The sequence below is a fragment of the Bactrocera oleae genome, chromosome 4 (genome assembly GCF_042242935.1).
Source record: "Bactrocera oleae isolate idBacOlea1 chromosome 4, idBacOlea1, whole genome shotgun sequence".
NCBI lineage: Eukaryota > Metazoa > Arthropoda > Insecta > Diptera > Tephritidae > Bactrocera > Bactrocera oleae.
This window is the reverse complement of record NC_091538.1, coordinates 47,271,351-47,292,244: the sequence shown is the minus strand read 5'-3', so window position 1 is coordinate 47,292,244 and position 20,894 is coordinate 47,271,351. Positions and strand designations below refer to the sequence as shown.

Sequence of the window (20,894 nt, the reverse complement as noted above, 5' to 3'; positions counted from 1 at the left end):
AGCGGCGCGCATTCACAATAGCGTATTGAGAAAACTATTTTGAACTTGCAAGTTTCTCGACATATTTGATAAGTACAATAAACACGTGCTACCAATAAAAATAATTATATAAAGCACAAATAAAAATAAATAAATAATTAAAAGATTTTCAATAATTTCAGACATTTTATTATTGTGAATAGTTACAGTTGAAAGAAGTTGCAACCACTGACATACCAACACATGTTTTGATTCGAAGCACAAAAATATTGAAGAAAACGGGGGCGCATAACTTATTTAGAAAATTCCTGAAAGAAAATCGAACCCAAAATACTCAAATGGCTAACGATTCCTCCGATAGTGATTATAATGTTGAAGAGTTTGTGAAGCCAAAGCGTGTACGGCGCACAGTAAATGACGATACGGCTGATTTGCTGGGCAACTTTGACGATATCAAACGACAGGAAATACTGAATGGCACTTATATAGAAAAAGAGACAGCAACCGATTCCAGCGATAGTGAGGAGGAACATAGCGATGACGAAAAGACAAATGAGGAAGAAGCTACAGAAAATGGTGAAGCGAAGAAAGATGCCCGTGCAACACAAGCAAATGGCGCTAGCAAAAGCGACGAAGAGGACACCGATGAAGTGAAAACCAATTTGACAAAAGAACAGTTGGGTGCGTTAATGCGTGGCGCAGCAAAAGCCAATCGACACGTGCTCTATGTGACAAATTTAAATTTCGAAACGACTAAATCCGATTTGGAGTCGCACTTCGGAAACGCTGGTGCGGTGAAAGGTGTGCGCATACCAAAGAAGCGATGCGGTGGTTTTGCCTTTGTGGAAATGGCTGATCTTGAGGGCTATCAACGTGGTTTTCAACTGCACAATTCGATGTTGCAAGGACGTACGATTAAAGTGCAATTCTCAGAGGCGGGCAAAAAGAAGTCTGCAAATAAGAAAAACATATTGAAACAAAAAAATAGAAAATTAGCTGAAATGCGTAACGAACAGAAAACATTTACGAAGAGCGGTAAATTCTACGATAAAAATTTAAAAAAGGAGAAAGCAAAGGATCTGCTTGCGCGTAAACGTTGGCGTAAGCCGGCAGGTGCTCGAGGACCGAAACCTTAATTTTAACGTTTGATATTGTAGTTAGAAATATTATTAAAATATTTATTTTACTGAAACAACTTATTCGACTAACTTTTCAATAACTTAGTCTACTCTACAAATGTAGCATACAGTTGTACCTTTAATTGTATATCCGACTATTTGAGCCAACGCACAATGTAGAAATTCTTTTTCCCCACACGCAACAGCGAGAGTCCATTTTTCAGCACATGAATGCCCTGCGAAATAATTTCAGCGATATTTTGCACACGCTTTTGATTAATGTAAAAGCCGCCGGCGCCTATAATGCGCATCGCATCACCTGTTATAAATTAAATATATATGTTGCATAAATGTTTGTGAATTTGGCTGTAATTCTGCTTACTTTCATTATTGAAACACTTTGCCTTCATTGCCAATTGCAGCATTGACATGCCCGGTTCGGCTAATAAGTCAACTACTTTGGCACCAGCGAATGTCTGTGTCACCTCCTCGTAATTGAGTTCACCTAAGGCATCCACACTACCTTTATACAATGCGTCGGTTATGCGCTCAGCCTGCTTAAGTCCTTTTTCTGCAAATAAATCAATAAAATATATATACACAACGTAATTTACAGCATTTACCTCCATGCACTAACAGTGTCACATCTTCGGCTAGTAGAGTTTGTGCTTTACGTTTTTCTGGCTCCTTTTTATGTTCACGCATCAACAGTTCAACTTCTGGCAGCGGTATGAATGTGAATAGTTTTAATAGCTTTTCAACCTCGGAATCAGGCATGCGCACAAAGAATTGGTACAGCGCAAACGCAGAGGTCTTCTCTTTATCTAACCATACAGCATTTCCTGCAGATTTACCAAATTTATCACCTTCTTCGTTTGTTACCAATGGTAATGTCATGCCAAAGACCGGCTTTTTAACCACACGACTTATTAACTCATGCCCCGTCATCAAATTACCCATCTGATCGGAGCCGCCCATTTGAAAACAACAATTATAGGCACGACATAAATGCAACCAATCGTATGCTTGGAAAATTTGATAAGTAAACTCTGTAAAACTCATGCCAGACTCGGACTCCAGACGCGTTTGTACAGATGATCGTGATAGCATGGAGCCCATACGGAAATGACGACCCATGTTGGCTATGAAATCGATGAGATTGATATTCGCATACCAGTCGGCGTTGTTGACGACACTTTAAACAAAGAACGATGAAATATTAAATTTAATAACAAATAATAGATATTTACCACAATTCAGGAAGCTTATGCTTATATTTTTTATCGTCCCACAAACAGTCTTGATGATTTTTAAATATACGCTTCAATTGACTTTTTATGCTCTTCAAATTGGTTTCAATTTCGGTTTCACCCATTTGATTGCGTTCTGTTTTGCGTCCACTTGGATCGCCAATCAAGCCGGTAGCGCCCCCCACCTAAAATACCAAGAAATTAGGGTAATATTTGCCTTCACATAATCAGTATGTAATTTGATGCCTCACACCAGTGCAATGGGATTGTGGCCGGCACGCTGGCAATGCAGCAAGCCCATTATCACCAGCAAATTGCCCACATGCAAGCTATTAGCTGTTGGATCAAAGCCGGCGTATATAGTTTGCGGACCGCTTGTGAAGAGCGCTTTCATCTGTTCACTTTTTAAAAGTAATGAAAATTAAATTGTAATATATTTATATAAAAACCAATTAAATTCGTACAAACATTTACTTTGCGGTATCGGGAAAAATGTCTTGAAAGAACCCACGTCCTTTAAGCGCTAACAAATTTTTGTATGAAATATTACGCTTGGTGAACACATGTTGTAGTTGTGTTAACAAGAATGTTTTTCGGCGTATCATTTTATGCTTATTAATTATTTAAATTCTGTTATAAACACTGAATTTCTTATATAAATGCGTTTTTATTCTGAAATTTATGTGCTGGAGCGCAAAATGTTGAGTAATAGGTTAATTTGAAGACAGCTGATTTAATTTTGGGAACAGTTGCAAGTTTTTTTTTAAGACCAGACTAGTTATTTCAATCTATGTATATGATTTACGGTATTATTAGTATTTCGTTTTAAAAAGTATTTTAGGAGAGTTGGATTTTTCTTTATTTTTCTTCGAAAAATTAACTAATCATATGCATTTTTATACTTGTTTTTTGAACATTTTAATCAGATCAAAATTTTAAAGAATTTTTACCACAACTCACGGTTTTAAAGTTATATTTTTATACATAATCTACGATGTAACGCTGGAGATTTGTTTTCAAATTTGTCAATACATTTCATTTTACATTAACAAACTAACCGATTTTTGCGCAAACAAATTGCGTTGTTTAATTGAAAGTGTTACGATTTAACCCCTTGCCATCCTAACTCACCAGAAGCAGCCATGTTGGTTTTATTGTGAACGTACGCCTGAGTATGTACTGTGAATGGTCATTTTCGCTACTCCCTTATTCCATGGTTTGTTTTACGTTTCATCGAAAAGCATGGATAAAATGATTTGAACTCTCTGATTTGAGAGAGCGCTGTCAAAGTCCACATTTTTTATAACATTTGATAATGGTGCCACTAGTGAAAGAAATACGTTTTGAGATTTTTTAATGTATTTCTTAGGCATTTTTCGGTTTCCATTTTACAGAAAAATATGCATAATTAAAATTAGTTTAACAAGCTAGATATCCTATATGACTTCTAAATATATGTACGTGTATATTTTAATCACAAAAGATTTTCTAATTAATTATTATAACTAATTTTAATATATCAAAAAACTTTCAAGTTTTAAATAAGCTAAACATGAACATTACTTAGTTTTAATATACTGAATAAACAAATATCTTTTGATAATTTATTCGGAAGTCAAAGTTTATATAACATATGCTGGGAATTCTAGCCTAACAATTGGTACTGCTAAGCAAAACAATACTCTGCGACAAAATACCCACTCTTTCTTAAAAACAAAACTATTTAAATAAAGATTAGAAAGTCACCTAAAAATCTGATCTCACAAATTACCCACTGATTTCGCAATTTATTTCTGCGGGATTCTTAGTGGTAGTTCATTGTTTTGATTGTCATCTGTTCAGTAGCTCATGAATTCGTGGTTTTTTCGGCAACACTGAAAGTTCATGAGCTCTCTCAGAAGACAAGAAAGGAGTTTCGGATCATTTTATCTATGTTGAAAAGTAGATCGGCACAAAGAGAGGTGAAATATTATTTTCTACTGAAACAGAAATCGTCATAGTGTCTATATACATATGCAAGTATATAATGGGATAATTTTTTTAGTTTTGGGGAACAAGTCTAAGAATCAGCCAGGAAAGAGTCAATAGGCTATCAGTACACGCGTTTTTACTCTTTTAAAAGGTGTGGCCTCCACCGCTAATTTATTATACTAACAAAAGTGGTCATAACCGATATACAAGTGTTTTCGATCGGTGTGTGTTTATATGTATATTGAAATATGGGTAAATGTATAGTTTTGGTCCCTTAACGAAGGAGACCTCAAAAATGAAAATATTTTTTTAATTCGTCTTATTTGACGCGAAGATTACAAATGAGTGAGCGGGAAGTGAATTTTTCTAATTATTTATGTACATACACATGGCAGAAAAAGTCTGCGTTCACCCACTGCTGTATTTAAGCATTCAACAAAAAAATATATGCAAATTAAAAGTTCATTAATTTCTTTTCTATTGTTTTGAGGACAACTCTTCGATGAGTGTATGGGCAAAATTTTTTTATAATTTTAGTTGCCGCGTTCTCAGTTTACGGGATTTTAGTACCGCTATTTAAGTGGGTTAAGCAGAGAAAGTTGTGCGTTCACTTTAGATATCGATGGTTAGTTGTATGAAAAGTACAAGTCTTTTAGATCAATTTTAATATTTAAAGTTATTAAGAAATCTCGAAAACTGTTGAGAGATAGTACTACTCAGTCCAGAGAATGTTAAGCAATTACAAGCAAACAAAATGTCATGAGTTTAAGCCACGATCTGGGTGTCCAAAAAAACTAAGTGAAAGAGAAGAGCCCAATATAACCACTCTTCTGAAATGTAATCCACGACTGACAGTAAGCCAAATTTCAAAAGACATCGAATTTAAATACCAAAAGAAATTATGTTCAGATACAGTACGAAAAGTTCTGAAGGATGGCCTTTGCAAAAGAGCACTTAAACAAGTCTCCAGTTTGGAAAAGCGTTATATTTTCATATGAGAGTAAGATCTGTATCTTTGGAAGAAAAGGATGTAGAATTATTTGGAGGAAAAGTTGAACAGCACTGGATAAGCAAAATCTCGTACTTACGGTAAAGCATGGTGGTGGAAATGCTATGATGTGGGTTTCAATGGCAAGTAATATTGTCATCTTGATATTTTAAAAACAAATTTAAAAGAAAGTTCAGTCAAGTTGGGACTAGGTGAACGATTTATTTTCCAACAAGACAACGATCCGAAGCACACAGCACTAAAGTGAAAAATTAGCAGCTTACTATAACCAGCGAGGACACGCTTAAAGAAGAATGGGAAGCTATAAGCTCAGAAACAACAGCCAAATTAGTTGGATATCCAACTAGTTACTAAAAAATAGTAAAGAAATGTAAAGGTCACAATTTCTTTTAAGCAGCGAATGATGATATGGACGAAGAGACAGCGAATTCGTAGTTGTCAAAACGTTCTAGTAGCGAACTCTTGTTAAATATTTACTATATAAGGGCTGCTGGACTGTGTACCAAACACAGTTCTAGTTAGAGTGTTATCGTGTTAAGCGCAATTGAGACATTAGCAGGAAGATACAAGTTTATCGAGAAATCCGTTTCAATAATATTGCTTTCAACTTGATCACACAAAGTACAATACTTGTCGAAATTGTTTAAAATTGACAGTTGTGGGATATGTTTGCGCGCTACTCTCAGTAAAACTTAACGCTAAATAAATTATAATTTTTCATAGAAAATAAAACTATGCGATAGAAGGCATGTTAGCGCAGGGTTACACCGCAAGGTTATCAGTTTGTCCGACCTACCGGTATAGTTAGTTCGATTCACTACTCTCGACCACGAATCGAAGACAGCATATCTCCGGACCTACTCGACCAATCATATGTTACGTTGTGGAAATGGGGGCAATTGAACTACAACACGCCTACTTCTTATCTAGCACAACTTTAATTTCCATATGATTCTTTCACTTACCAGTGCACAAATCAAGCACCTATGAATATAATCAGATAAAATTTTGTATAAATAGGGCCTTTGAGGTATGACATTTCGAGTCTAAAAATTGTCAAAATCGGACCATAACTGTTCACGCCCCCACATACTGACTAAGTGGACCCCAGTGCGTATGGTTGACTTTTTGTCGAAAATATCGGTAAATTTGTGAGATTCAAGGAAGATGTTTCTTCTATATTAATATACTCATTTGTCAAAAACTTATCTTAGTCCCCATATAATCGATGTTCAAGGTTTTTAAACATCCGGCTGACTATATATGTTTATATTTATATGTACATATATTTATAAAATTTCTTGAAAATAAGTTCTCAAGTATACCTAAGAAAAGTCAAAAATTAATGCAATCAGTCCTATGATTTCTCTGTCCCCAATACCGTGGGTTGGCCAAAATGTGAGAAATTAAGTTGACACATTTTCTTAAAAGTTATACAATAATATTAATGGTTTGGCACCCAATAGAAATAAAACTGGGTTTTGGTCTAAACCTCACATTCCTAATATCAATTCCGATTATTTGGTTGACGTTTGTCACAACTTAATATTATATATTTTAATTTAGTCTCTTCGGTTAAGTTTATATCACATATTTCTCATTTGGGGATGATTTAAGTATAATTGTGATTGTAATTCTTTCCCGATTTCGTCGAACAATGAAGTTTAACGCTTTCGTTACATTTTTATACTCTCGACATGTTGCTACATAGTATAATAATTTTTTTCACCTAACGGTTGTTTGTATCACCTAAAACTAATCGAGTTAGATATAGGGTTATATATATAAAAATGATCAGGATGAAGAGACGAGTTGAAATCCGGGTGACAGTCTGTCCGTCCGTGCTAGTTGTAACTTGTGTAAAAATTGAGATATCTTTATGAAACTTTGTGCAAATATTTCTTGGTACCGTAAGATGGTTGGTATTGCAGCCCCCATGTAACGGTACTGTTAAAAACTACTAAAAGCGCGATGAATCAAGCATTAAAAACGCCAGACACATTAAATTTTATCTCTGGGATGGTATGAGATGACTTTAGACAGTGGTCGTGGCACCGCCCACTTTCTCATATTTATATGTTATAGTGCGAAAATAGGCGAAATCGGATTATAACCACGCCCATTTTAAATTTCATCTGATTCTTTCACTTTCCACTATGCAAATCAAGCAACAATGATTGTACCGGGGTAAAACTTTGCGTGAGTAATACGTTTAAAGTATGCCACCTTGTGACCAAAAATTGTCTAAATCTAACTAAAACTATTCAAGCCCCTAGGTACTGAATATGTGGACCCCAGTTGACTTTCTACCGAAAATATCGGTCAATGTGTAAGATATATAATTGAAATTCAGATAATAAAATAAATAAATGAAATCCTTGATAATAGTATGTCTTTGTGTCAAAAATGGGTTGAATCGGATCAATACTTCCTTTAATTTAAAACTTTGTCAACACCTGAAGTAATTTTCCGGGCTTTGATCCTTGCAAGTTGCAAGAGTATAAAATGTTCGGTTACACCCGAACTTAACATTTTGCACGAAATAAAAAATTTAATGGAAACAATAACAAAAACTATTTTAATCTTTATATATGTACATATATATTTCTTGTGTGCGTGTGTATGTCACTGAACTTCTCCTAGACGGCTGGCTCGATTTTGTTGAAATTTTTTGTGTGAGTTTAAGTCCACTGGAAAATGTTTATTTAACCAATTTTTCATTTATGAGTAGTTGTTAATTTTGGAATGTTTTACATTGGATTCGGTATACTGCGGTACCATCGCAGATGTTAGAATGTTTTACATAGAATTGCGGCATAGTGCGTTGCAGTCGTGACAGATATTCAAAAGTATATTAGAGCCTAGTAGATGGTGCTCAGATCAGATTCTAAGATAGCATTAGTATAGTTGGACTATAGACATGTGTATGGTGTATAGTGTCTAAACATTCATACTGCTATGCTACTCTATACGAAAATAGTGAATATACAAAACTAAGAAATATGTAAATAAATAAATAATAAATTTGTTTATATTTCTTGCTCTTCCGCGAAGACGTAGCATTTTTTGTAGAAATAAAATACTATGAAAAATACACAAGGACCAAGGATTAGTAATGAAAAAAATCATGGGCAACATTTTTAAGCCACTATGTTGGGTGGAAAATTTCAAGGTGAAGTTGTACTTCTGCCATGGATTCCAATGATTCCTTCAGATTCGCAGTTCCCATTTAAACATTTACAATTACTCATCTGCTTGGCATTTCCGATGACTATTAATAAGGCACAAAGTCAAACAATGACGATTTGTGGATTAGATTTAGAAAATCCGTGCTTTTCTCACGGCCAATTATACGTTGCGTGCTCGAGAGTAGGAAAACCATCGAATTTATTTGTTTATACCTCTCAAGGATTAACCAAAAATATTGTACATCCTATGGCATTACGATAACTTCAGTTTTTGTAGATAATTAACTCTAAGAATAAATATAAATATATAACCTTTTCACAATCAATTAAAACGACTTCAAGTTTTCATTCAATACAGCTTCTACAATTAACATCTCTGAAAGCATTCTAATAAACATATTGACACGCCATCGATTGGTCGAATTGTGATAAATATAAATGTCTAATAAAAATTTTCATCCAAACGGTATAATTGTTACAGCTAATTTCAAATATTTTACATTTAAGAAGTGGGACAGGACAACGTCTGTCGGGCTTCTAGTATATATGTATATATATATCTTATTAAGGGTATAAAAAAGATGAGTATAGAAGGGTCATCCCGTTATACAATAACAATTTTACATTATTTACAAAATACTCATGTTTTGCCTTTTTCAATTTTACTTCTTCCTGTATTATATCAGTCCATCGATGCTACGAAAGATTCATAGTCCCTAGAATTGCATAGTTTTTCCTTTTTTTGCATAACTATGTGATCAGCTGGTTTGACTTGACACAAGCCTTGATTGGAAAAATTGTTATTAAGATGGGGTTCAAGTTCAACAAGTGAGAGTGGGGTGGCAAAAATGTGAATGTTTTGCAACTTGATAGCAATATTGCTTGATCGTATAACATATAGGTTAAGGTCACTATAAATATGTATTACAAATTAGATCAGTTTATGCTATTTATTTTCAGTTTTCAAAATGCAAGGAAAACCAATGCAAGTTATAAGCATTAGCAGAGAAAATGATTCCTCTAGCATTCTGCAATTAAATGAAGATGAATTAAATGAGATGTTAATGGACGAAAAAATCAAAGATCGCGTAGTGTCTGTGATTTCAGTAGCCGGAGCTTTTCGCAAAGGGAAAAGTTTTCTTTTGGATTTCTTTCTACGTTACATGTATGCCAAAGTAAGTGTTATCTTTTATCAACAATAGAGTAAAAATTAAATTTTGCATTTATCATTCAATCATAATGCAATATGTAAACGCTTCTTCTATTATGAAGATCTTTATCTTGATTCTAATCTGTCAGTTTGTATGAGAGCTATATGCTAGATGGTCCGATTCGGCGCTTCCGGCAAGTGTGCAGTTTCTTTGGGTGAAAAGGACGTTTGCAAAATTCTAGGTCAAAAACAGATCTAAGAACATATGCAAATGACTAAAGTGACTCAACTCGTCACGCTGGAGGCAATCGAACTTTAACCACGCATACTTTCCAACACAATTTTAAATTCCATCAGCTACCTTTCACTTAACCATATATAAATCAAGCACCAAAAGATATTGGAACAACATTTCGAGCAAATAGTGCCTTTAAGGTGTGGCGCCTCGCCGCTTAAAATGGTCATAATCGGATAATGGCTTTTCAATACCCCTTTTGACAGTCTTTTACCGAAAATATCGATCAAGATGTAAGATTTTCCAGTAAACGCGAGAAATATTTCCCATGAACCCCATACAGGTATAGCTTAAATAAAGATTTTCAAACTTCCTGATCGCTTTATATTTTATATATGGGTAAAAATATAAGATATCTCATCAAAATTAAGCGAGCGGAAAATCTTTGATATACTATAGTTTCGTTTTGAAAATGAGTGAAATCGGTCAATGAATTATCCCAGCCCCTATATGTTAAACGATATCAAATGATTTTCGTTATTCTAATGGACTATAATACTAATAAAGTTGCATGGTAACATATTCTCAGTTATGTAATATATTAGGTAGTGTAATTAATATAAATGAAAATGACATGAAAATATTTCCCCGCCTTTGAGCCTTAGAAATTATTAGAGTACAAAAAGAGGGAGTATAAAATGTTCGGTTACACTCGATCTTCCTTATATGTAATATTAAACGCCAATTATCTAGCATTTCCTCATTAATTTGGTTTATAATCGAACCAGAATTTGGAAAGATTGATCAATTAAGTTGTCGGATAAAACGAATCCGAATTAAATTCACAAATCATGCGGCACAAGATTTCCAATCGATCATCTAAGATATAAAAATCCAGCCGATACTTTTAAGGGTATCTTCTTTGCTTTTGCACCTTTACTTTAAATCTTAGAAAATATAAATTGTATACACATTCTAATGCTTTCGAAACTCCCCTTAGTACGTTTATAATAACTTGGATGATAACGATTGGCTCGGCGATGACAATGAACCACTACGAGGATTTTCATGGCGAGGCGGTTCGCAACGCGATACCATTGGGATTTTAATATGGTCTGAGATCTTCCTATATGACTCTCCAGATGGAGAAAAAGTTGCAATAATTTTAATGGACACGCAGGGCACTTTCGATTGTGACAGTACCATGAAGGATTGTGCCAATATATTTGCACTAAGCACAATGATATCTTCAGTTCAAATTTTCAATATTCAATCTAATATACAAAAGGACGATCTACAGCATTTACAGTTATTTACCGAGTATGCTCGTATTGCTATGGATAATACGGGAAGGAAACCGTTTCAAAAGTTACAATTTTTAATACGTGACTGGACCCATAAAAGTGAAGCCCCGTTCGGTGCGCTCGGTGGTAAACAAATACTTCAACAAAAATTATTTTCGAAAGACAGGAGATTGAAGGAGAATGAAGAACTATGTGAGAATGTGAAAACTAGTTTCAACGAAATTGATTGTTATTTAATGCCACATCCTGGTTTTGCTATCGAAGAACCGGATTTTTGCGGTTGTTTAAAAGATCTTCGAAGCGAGTTCAAGGACAATTTACGCGACTTGATTCCCTTAATTTTGGCCCCGGAAAATTTAATCATTAAAGAAATAAATGGACGGAAGCTAAAAGTCGCTGATCTTTCAAAATACATTAGTTTATATTTTGAACTATTCAACAGCAAGGAGTTTCCAGAGCCTACAACAATTTTTATGGTATATATATATGTACATATATATTTATTAGCATTTTATAAAATGTATGAATAAATTGAAAACTGATTGCACGTACATTTTCTTTTTAAGGCTACTGCAGAGGCAAATAATCAAATTCATGCCAGAACTGCCGAAGAATCATATGAGAAAAAAATGGTGGACATAACCAGTCCCGAAAACCCATATATGCCGGAAGAAGAACTGATCAAAAAGCATGAGGAATATGTAGAGGAATCTATTTCGCAATATACGGAAACGAAATCAATTGGCAAAGAACATGTTAAGAAGAAATATTGCATAAACATAAAAAAGTCTATTACGTCGAGACTTCCACAATTTATCAAGATCAACAAAGCTAAATTGGTAAAATTCTGTAACGATGTGTTATTACAATTAACTAATAAGCTTTTATTATTAATTCCTAGTATATTGCCGAACTCAATTATTTAAACGATATGCATAGATGCATTCAAGATTTTGAGAATCTTATGGATGATTTGTTTACAGGAAATGAATATACTCCTCCAAATGAGTTCAATAGCAAAATGGAAGATGTAAAATTGAATATACTACGACAGGTAAACATTGTACAAAGGTACATAAAATACGTTAACATTTCATATTTCTCAATATGGTTTGCAGTTTGATTCGTATCGATCGAACAGTACTGAGGAAATACATAGACAGATTCGTGATCAACTTGAAGAGGCTGTCGAAAAACTTTGCATTAAGCGCAAACAACAAAATGATATTAAATGGGTAGGTAGCACAAGAATAAAATGGATGCAACAGCGTAATAGCCGTAGCCGTTATATTTCCCTACTTTTTTTTAAACAAATTAAGTGATTATATCCACTTGCTTGGAAAAACGCGTTTATATAGTAACTATTGTTTTTATATGAAAACTTAATTTACAAAATTTATGGACCTTTAATAAACAATGAATCATTTGGGATCATTTTGGATTCCCTCGCTCCCGCGATAAGGGAGTTTTTTCTGCTTAAAATTGTCTTAAATTCCAAAACCAAAAAAATATGTATTATATCAATAGATAAATAGAGGTATTAATCGAAGCACAATTCAAAATTTTGATTTTTAACAAAATGACGATTTTTTGAAATTCACAAGTGGATTATTACACCTGACACCCACTTATAAACATACCTATGCATTTCTTGTATGAAGAATTTGATCAAAGCCAATATGACTATGGAGTGTGCGGAAGCAAAGAAGTTATACAAAGAACTCATGGACAATACGGAAGAATCCATAGAAACCTTGAAGGTGACACATGCAGACGCAATGGATCGGGCTTTAAAAAGGGTATGATAATAAAAAAATAATATAATAATAATCAAATACGTGAAATTGATGCAAATAAATTTTGCTGTTTACTTAAAGTTTCGTGGAGTACCGCATGTTGGCGCAGAAAGCTTCTTTAACGAATGTGAGAACCAGCTAATTATATATATTGAGGAAAAGTTTAATTCTTACAAAGAAAGGAGCGTAAATAAACAGGTAGTATAAAGAATGGTCCAACTGGTATAACTTTTTATAGTGTTATTATTATTATCTATGATTAGTATTTACGGCCAAAAAAAGGGACCGAGGGTCTAATAAGCTAAATAGTTATAGCATGGAATGGGTTAATTGTGGATTTTTTGATTTCATTAATAACAGAAAATCATTTTTTATTTACACAAACGGTTTTAAAATGTATACTTCTTTTAAAATAACGTCAATTCATTTCTGTGCCTAGATTATAAAATAAATCAAAATAATAAGTATCCAGTTCGAACCAATAAACTGATTACAAGGTGCAATTCAAAAGTTTCAGGACTTTTATTAAAAAACGAATATTATTTGTTTTGTTTGAAAAATTTATTGGTCGCCTTCAAAATAGTCTCCTGCCGTCGTCGCCTTTTGGATGGCATAAACGTCAGCATAGCGGTTTCCTTTCATGGCCAAATATAGTTTTCCGAACAAATAAAAATCGCAGGGTGCCATATCAGGCGAATAGGGTGCATGGTTGATGATATGAATGCGATTTTTGGTCAGATTTAATGTTGAATTCTGAGGTCTTTTTTGTGTTGTTTCAAAGTGTGTGGGACAAATCGAGCACAAACCTTTCTGAGGCCCAAATTTTCTGTCAAAATACGATAAATTGACGCTGCGGATATTGATAATTCCGATTCCATATACTTAAGCGATGATTTCGGCTCTTTTTTAAAGAAATTCACGCACAACTTCAGTGTTCTTTTCGTTCAGAATATCTTTTGGCCGGCCCGAACGTTTGTCGTCTTCAAAGTCCTCCCGTCCCTCTTGAAAACGTTTAAATCACTCGTGAATACGGCTACGGGATAGACAATCATCGTCATAAACTTGTTTCATCATTTGATGAGTTTTGGTAAAAGTTTTACCAAGTTTAAAACAAAACTTAATGTTGGCTCTTTGTTCGATGCTCATTTTCCGACCGACACTACAAATGTAATGTCACATGTAGCGCGATATCTCAGCTGTTACACAAGTCAACTGTTATATAAATTTTATACGACAACACTGAAGATTACACAATTGAGGGATAACAATTTCAGACAGATGGCGCCACTAGCAGCCGCGTTGTTTAAAAAGTCCTGGAACTTTTAAATTGTACCTTGTAGATTTGATCGTTTCCGCTCTTGGGATTATTTTGTCCTTTTCGAATCAATTTTAACATATTCTTACTTGTGTGAATAAAAAATAATAATTAACTTCATTATACCAAAATTTTTGTATTAAATCCTTTATAGCAAACCTTACAACTACAATTGTCTCAGTTAAAAAGGAATTATGAAGACCTAATGAAGGATGCTTGCGAAAATGTATTAACAGATAATACTCTTCTATCTAAACACAAAGAGTGTAAAATGAAAGTTCTTGAAGTGGTACTGAAATTTGTTTTGTCATAATAAGTTTAGCATAAATGTGCTTATATTTTTTTACTACAGTTTGAAGGCTTACCAACTAAGGGTTATTCGGAAAATTATATGAACGAAACGCGTCAAAAGCTTGTTGGAGAAATTGAAGAACTTTGGAAATATTATAGATCACGAAATGAAATACATATGGTATGTATATACATATATGTACAAGCGAATGTTTAATAAGGGAACATACTTTTATTTAGCTTTATTTCGAGCAAAAATGCCAATCGATGAAGATAAAAGCAAAAAAAATTATATTGAAATCCCTTGAGGAACTCGGCGTGTTTAATTCAGTTTATGACGTTCGCCGTAATTTCATTATAGCTTTATCTAAAGCTGAGTCCCAGGTTAGTTTTACTTTGTTAAGTATTTCATATTTTATTACTCTCGCAACATGTTGCTACAAAGTGTAATAGTTTTGTTTACCTAACGGTTGCATGTATCACTAAAAACTAATCGGGATAGATGTAGGGTTGTTTTAATACATATATAAATGATCAGGATGACGAGGCGAGTTGACATCCGTGTGACTGTCTTTCCGTGAGTAAAAATGGAGATATCTTAATGAAACTTAGTACACATATTTCTTGGCATCAGGAGACGATTGATATGGCAGATGGACGGAATCGGACCATTGTCACGTACATAAAACGCCATTAATTAAAAATATATAAAATGCCATAACTATGCTCCATGATAAGATACAAAACTGTTGGTACAACGAATCGAAGAGCAAATGCGGATGGAAAAAGTCGGCGTGGGTTATTATAGGTTTAATCTACATATCTCCCAAACCACCAAAGTCAAATCAACCAAATTTGCTCTGAACAAATGTTTCTGTTAGCCCTTTCCCATATAACGGTTGTTAAAAAACTACTAAAAGTGCGACAAATCAATAACTTAATGCGTTAGAGACAATAATTTATACACCCGGGGTGGTATCAGAGGGCTTTATTGGAGCCGTTAGCAAAATTGGACGATGGGCGTGGCACCGCCCTTCTTTAGCTGATATCACATATCTCAAGACCTACTCGACCAATTTTAACCGAATTCGGTACATAACATTATCTCAACATTCCCATGATACAGTTGGCGAAAGCGGCCTACAACCACGTCCACAAATCTAAAAATTGTTAAAAATATCGGTCAATGTGTGAGATTTGCTATTGAAATTCGGAGAGAATCATTTCCTGATAATAGTTTATCGGTATGTCAAAATTGGGTTGAACTGTAATACTGCTCTTAGCCACCAAATACCTGATATAAAGATTTTCGAACTTCTGGTTGACTTTACTCTTTTAATATTGGTGATGGTATGTAAGGTATCTTAATGCAGAGAAATGCTCAGAGAGAATACTTTTCTGTTACTAATTAGGCAGGTTCAAGCCCTATAAATCGCCGGGACTAGACGGGATATTCCCGGCTTAGTTACAGAAGTCCCAGAGCTACATAAAAAATTGGTTAACAACCATGCTTAAAGAGGCACTGCAATTAAACTATATTCCCTCGTTATGGAGGAAAGTCAAAGTGATATATATACCAAAGGCGGATCAGATCATCAAGACAGAGCTAGTATTGTTCACTAGGAAAGACATTACTCCAAAAACCACGCCGCCATTATTAAGTGGCACCAGGCTAGCGATAGGAGATAAGGCAAGCTACTTGGACTAATTTTAGACAGGAAGCTTTCTTAGAAACCAAACTTGGAGGGTAGGATAAAAAAAGTAGCTATAGCACTTTACACGTGTAAAAGAATGCTGGGGCGCAGATGGGGATTAACGCCTCGCGTAGCCCACTTTACGAAATTTGGTATGAGTTATTGTCTAAAATAATGGTGTAATCTCCGAAAAAATTGTCCAGATCGGACTATTGTAGCATATAGCTGCCATACAAACCGAGTGATCGAAATCAAGTTATTGTAAGAAATCTTTTGAAGTTGTGAAGGGTATTTTTGCTTCTGTGCAACCAATGTTAGCGGTTTTTTTGTTTAATATAAAGTTTAGCCAACACCTTAAGTTACTTCCTAGGCTTTGATCCATGCAAGTTTCAAAAGTATAAAATGTTCGGTTACACCCGAACTTAGCCCTGCCTTACTTCTTTAATACCTGACTTTCTTTTTCTCATTACATATAGTATGAACATTTAAAAGAAAACCCATATCACCAAGAAATATATGAAAAATATCGGTCGGAATTGATGGACGAAGCTGAAGGCGAATGCAGTTGGTACATAAAAAGAGCAAAAATTGTGCAAAAAATAAAAGAATTGGGCATAGGTTTTTTACGAATGATTGGTATAGATATCAGCTAAGTTCATTCACCAATCTTACATTAAAGGAGAAGTTTTTATTATATATGTTTATGTATAAAATGCGAAAAAAACTATTTTAATAAACTTTATACTTCCTTATGCATACATAATACAGCTCTTGGTATTCAACTAATCGACTAACCGGATAGGTCATTATTCGAATAATAATACTCGGCTTGCACTATCCGGATAATACTAAGTGGTCGACCATACGATTAATCGTTCGTTGTCGACTATTCGAATAGTAAGCGTTCATTCAAAAAATCCAATATGCCAAAAATCAAAGGTTGCTTGGATTTCAAACATTTTTCATTTATTCAAATACTCGCATTATTCGAATAGTTTTAAGAGCCCTAATACATACATACATATGTATATGTAATGATTAACAAGTAAGATAAGACTAAGTTAGGAAATGAAAGGCGTATGATGTATTTCGAGATATCTGTTGAAATTCATTATAAGTAAGGGATCACTATTATTTATTAGGGTGTCCAATAGATAGCACGTCCTCATAGTTCTTACGTTGAAGTCAACCCGACTACCGGAAATCACGTTTCTTTCTTTGGTGGAGCCAAATACAATTTAATCCCTTGATTTTTTATAACGTAGATACATGTCTCACGTATCTATGCTCTATAAGAAATTTGTTTTATTGCATTTTTCATTTTACGTTGTAAAAAATATTTGTACACTCATTTTGGACAGTAATGTGTCATTTCAGCCATTCACAATAGTAAAACTTTTTTAAAATCTGAAAACTATGGTAGCATTAAAGAAAGCGCACGTTGAGGTATCCGCATATTCCGCACCGATTTCAATCGCTTACTTTGTAGTTGCTTTAACATGTACCAGAGAACTTAAAACAACAACAAGTTGTTAGAGTTAGTTATTTTAAGTTCAGCATGTACAACGTTTGATAAGGAAAAAGTTAGCGAGTAGAGAATTGGTGAATCTTTACGTTACAGTTACGACAATATATGTTTCCGAAATAATTAACAACTAGTTCGGTTACGTTTTACCTAAAATATTTATCTTTTAAAACATCATGATGGTAGCTCTGTAAGTATTATTTGTAGAATAAATAAGCCGAGGGAAGCACTGCACGGTAGAGCTTAAGCTTATAAAAATTTGCAAAATAACGGTTATACACAAGGGGAACATTATAAAAAGATCCCAAAAATTTGTATTTACTGCTTTAGAACCTCCAAAATAATGCTAATTGAGGGGTTCGCCACGAAAAACAACGTCTCAGGATGGCAATTACATAGAGATTTTATCAAAACGCGATCCTTTCAAGTTTTCAAGTCCTCTTTAGCTATCCAAAGAGAATTGTGTATGGAAATTTCTTCGAGAACTGTTGCGCGTCACCTTTTAGAAAAGAATGTCCTGGGAAGGTTTTCCCAGAAAGTCCCAATGTTCACAAAAAAGTCAGCGATTTTCGGATTGCTTTTGCTTCAGCTTGCTTTCATATTAATTGGACCGGTGAAAATGCAAAAAAGTGGCGGAATATTCTTTGTTCCGATCAAAGGTAGGTAGCGAAGGAAAAGTTTAGGTACGATGTCCGTAGAATGCCGAAATGAATCCCCGATACAAGAATATGGGGGTGGTAATATATTTTTCGTGGTACGGAGTTTGACCATTGTTTTGGAGTTGGGAAACCATGGACCGTTATCACTACCTTAGAATTATAGAAGATGCAACGCTTCCTTACGCAGTGGGTGTGTTCAAGACTTGGCTATAAGATCAAGAAATCGATATTATGATTTGGCCAGCGCAATCTCCGGATTAAAATCCTATAGAAAACCTGTGAAAGAATGTTAAGAGAAAGTTGAGCCCATTAAACCACGAAATAAGGAGGAGCTATGGGAAAAGTCCAATACCGAATTCAGTTTGTAAAGCTCTAGTGGAACCTACGCCGAAAAGGTGCGCTGACGCACTAAAAAATAAAGGATTTGCAACAAAATTCTATCTTATAATTAATAATTATAAATAATTTTTTAATAATAATACTCTACTATTTACTAGTTTTGTGTCCATGATCCTATTTGATTGTCCATTGAAATTCTTGACAGTTCCTTTAAAAATTGTCTGCTGATAATACTTACATTTTTAGTAAGTTATTTTCGCTTTTGAAATATTTAAATTTTTTTAGCTATAACAAATAATTGTTTCCTCCGAAGAGTTGTGGTAATTGTTAATAAAATTTTGATTATATGTTCTCTCACCAAGCCAGAGAAAATACATATATAATATACGTTCTCTGACCAAACTCAGAGCGATTTCTCTTTATTATGCGATTTAATGTATCTACAAAAGAATAAGCGTTTCATTAAAAAGAGCTTTAAAATTTCAGAAGTTTGAATTGTAATTATGCTAAAACGAAGAAATTTACACAATTACGTTTGTTTTGAATTTCAATTGTCAAAATTTTACTTTCAATTTGGCACAACAAAAGTAAAGGACTTTTCATAACTAGTAATAACATTAAAAAATATAAGTCGACAATGTAATAATAATCCAAACAATGTACTAATTAATAAATAATATTTGCAAAAGATTCTAAATCAGCGATGTACTTATTAAATGTAAATTTAATCTTTAGGTTAAGCGTTTAAAGAGTCGAATTGGGCTTTTTAGGGGTGTTATATTTTGAGGGCCATTTTCAGGGGCTTTCTTTTTTGTGAATATTAAATTTTTAACTGAAAAATGTGAAAAATCAGATGTTAAAAAAAGAAGTAAGAATTTGCTTTGTGGTTTAGCAGATCAGATTTAATTATATATGGCAATTCAATAATAATTGATAATTTCAGTTAAAGAATGTTATTATAATTACATATATAACTTAATTAATAATAATTTATTATTTATCTTAATAATAATTTTTTTAGGGGAATTTAGGGGGTTTTTGTTGGAGTTTTAGGGAGAAAATTTTTGAGACTTGGGAACACTGTTATACAATGGTTATGAGGGACACCGCAATTAAACTTTTTTCCACGAAGCTCCAGAGTAATTGCTACCATTGCCGTATTTTTTAATATTTCTCCATGAAAATTTAACAGAACATTCTTCAAATGTCATACCATAATGTTCCATTGGTTTTTCATAATTTTAAATAAATAATAATTTAATAGATTTCAACTGTTCCATAACAAACAAAAATCATAAAAATGGACTCGCCCTTGATAGCAATGGTTAAACCTGTTGTTGTATTGTTTTATAGTAGATTCCAATAACTATTCAGGTTAAAAATTTTGCCCGATACCAACCGTCGAAATTGTCTGGAAAATGGAAAGTCTCTGCAGTTCCTTCGTAAATTTTTGCTAAGTCTATAGCTTCTGTATCTTCATACTCGTATTCCCATTGTTTAGAGCAAAATTCGCAAAGTTTTTTGAAAACTAAATTCGAATAAAAAAAAATTAAATTGCACTGCCGCCCGTCTCAACATATGCAATATGTTCACTTATCCCTTTCCTATATAGAATATTCATGTATTAATTTTAAATAAAATAAAAATCGTATCAATAAGTTCAAGGTTATTTCGTCAACGATTGCGTGTCCACATTATTTGGACTGAGGGTAGATTCCTTCATAACCTTTGAAGTTTCGTTTAGGTTAGATTAGATTTTTTCAGTTCCAAATTTTGCAATTTTAATTTTTCTTGTTGTCACGGTTATTTCGTAAATTTGTTAAGACTAGGTTTTGTCATTGACATTACCTAACAGAAGGATTAAGAAATGTGCTGTTAAAGCAGTAATGGACCATAAGAAAAGATCGATTTTGAATGAGTACATTTTAGAGCTGACTAATGCCAGGCGGAGGATATACGAACATAGATCTATTTAGGTCAAGTACATACATTTACCTACTAGCAGTCATATATCATTAACAAAAAATCGATGTTGTTAGGTATCTATTAACGGTAGAGTATAAAATAAACC

General features: G+C 33.8%; 3 protein-coding genes across 15 annotated transcripts in view; 2 read left to right on the top strand and 1 right to left on the bottom strand.

The window, feature by feature from the left end:
- Window positions 1-104: 104 nt before the first annotated feature.
- Window positions 105-1,178, top strand: LOC106616213 (uncharacterized). The gene has a single exon (XM_014232776.3). It carries the CDS (start codon window positions 318-320, stop codon window positions 1,113-1,115), a length of 798 nt encoding a protein of 265 aa, XP_014088251.2. The 5' UTR covers window positions 105-317; the 3' UTR covers window positions 1,116-1,178.
- Window positions 828-20,894, bottom strand: part of TyrRS-m (Tyrosine--tRNA ligase, mitochondrial) — a 23,074-nt gene continuing 3,007 nt past the window's right edge. The window contains exons 2-8 of one of the 5 annotated variants that reach the window (XM_070108048.1): window positions 3,479-3,671; window positions 2,601-2,748; window positions 2,348-2,532; window positions 1,721-2,292; window positions 1,480-1,668; window positions 1,235-1,416; window positions 828-930 (exon numbers count right to left, since the gene is read on the bottom strand). In XM_070108048.1, the coding sequence (XP_069964149.1) occupies window positions 1,253-1,416; window positions 1,480-1,668; window positions 1,721-2,292; window positions 2,348-2,532; window positions 2,601-2,741 (1,251 nt within the window). In that variant the 5' untranslated portion in view covers window positions 2,742-2,748; window positions 3,479-3,671 and the 3' untranslated portion in view covers window positions 828-930; window positions 1,235-1,252. The other 4 variants (XM_070108046.1, XM_014232772.3, XM_036362847.2 and 1 more) reach the window with 4 other exon arrangements.
- On the top strand, window positions 4,162-17,063 carry LOC106616192 (atlastin). 9 transcript variants are annotated; one of them, XM_070108033.1, is made up of 12 exons: window positions 4,162-4,308; window positions 9,476-9,690; window positions 10,901-11,680; window positions 11,771-12,043; window positions 12,106-12,258; window positions 12,323-12,439; window positions 12,866-13,003; window positions 13,082-13,198; window positions 14,470-14,604; window positions 14,668-14,787; window positions 14,847-14,990; window positions 16,777-17,063. In XM_070108033.1, the coding sequence occupies exons 2-12, from the start codon at window positions 9,484-9,486 to the stop codon at window positions 16,951-16,953; spliced, it is 2,361 nt and encodes a 786-aa protein (XP_069964134.1). In that variant the 5' UTR covers window positions 4,162-4,308; window positions 9,476-9,483; the 3' UTR covers window positions 16,954-17,063. The 9 variants fall into 9 exon arrangements, with proteins under 9 accessions (XP_069964134.1, XP_069964132.1, XP_069964137.1 ...); XM_070108031.1 differs by lacking the exon at window positions 4,162-4,308 and adding an exon at window positions 4,331-4,469; XM_070108036.1 differs by lacking the exon at window positions 4,162-4,308 and adding an exon at window positions 4,344-4,366.

What these genes read in the sequence shown, in the direction of transcription:
- LOC106616213 (XM_014232776.3), top strand. Translation starts at nt 318, where the DNA reads ATGGCTAACGATTCCTCCGATAGTGATTATAATGTTGAAGAGTTTGTG.
- LOC106616192 (XM_070108029.1), top strand. An exon ending in AAATGAAAGTTCTTGAAGTG is followed by an intron (nt 14,605 to 14,667) that starts GTACTGAAATTT and finishes TTTTTACTACAG; the next exon opens with TTTGAAGGCTTACCAACTAA. An exon ending in TATCTAAAGCTGAGTCCCAG is followed by an intron (nt 14,991 to 16,776) that starts GTTAGTTTTACT and finishes CATTACATATAG; the next exon opens with TATGAACATTTAAAAGAAAA.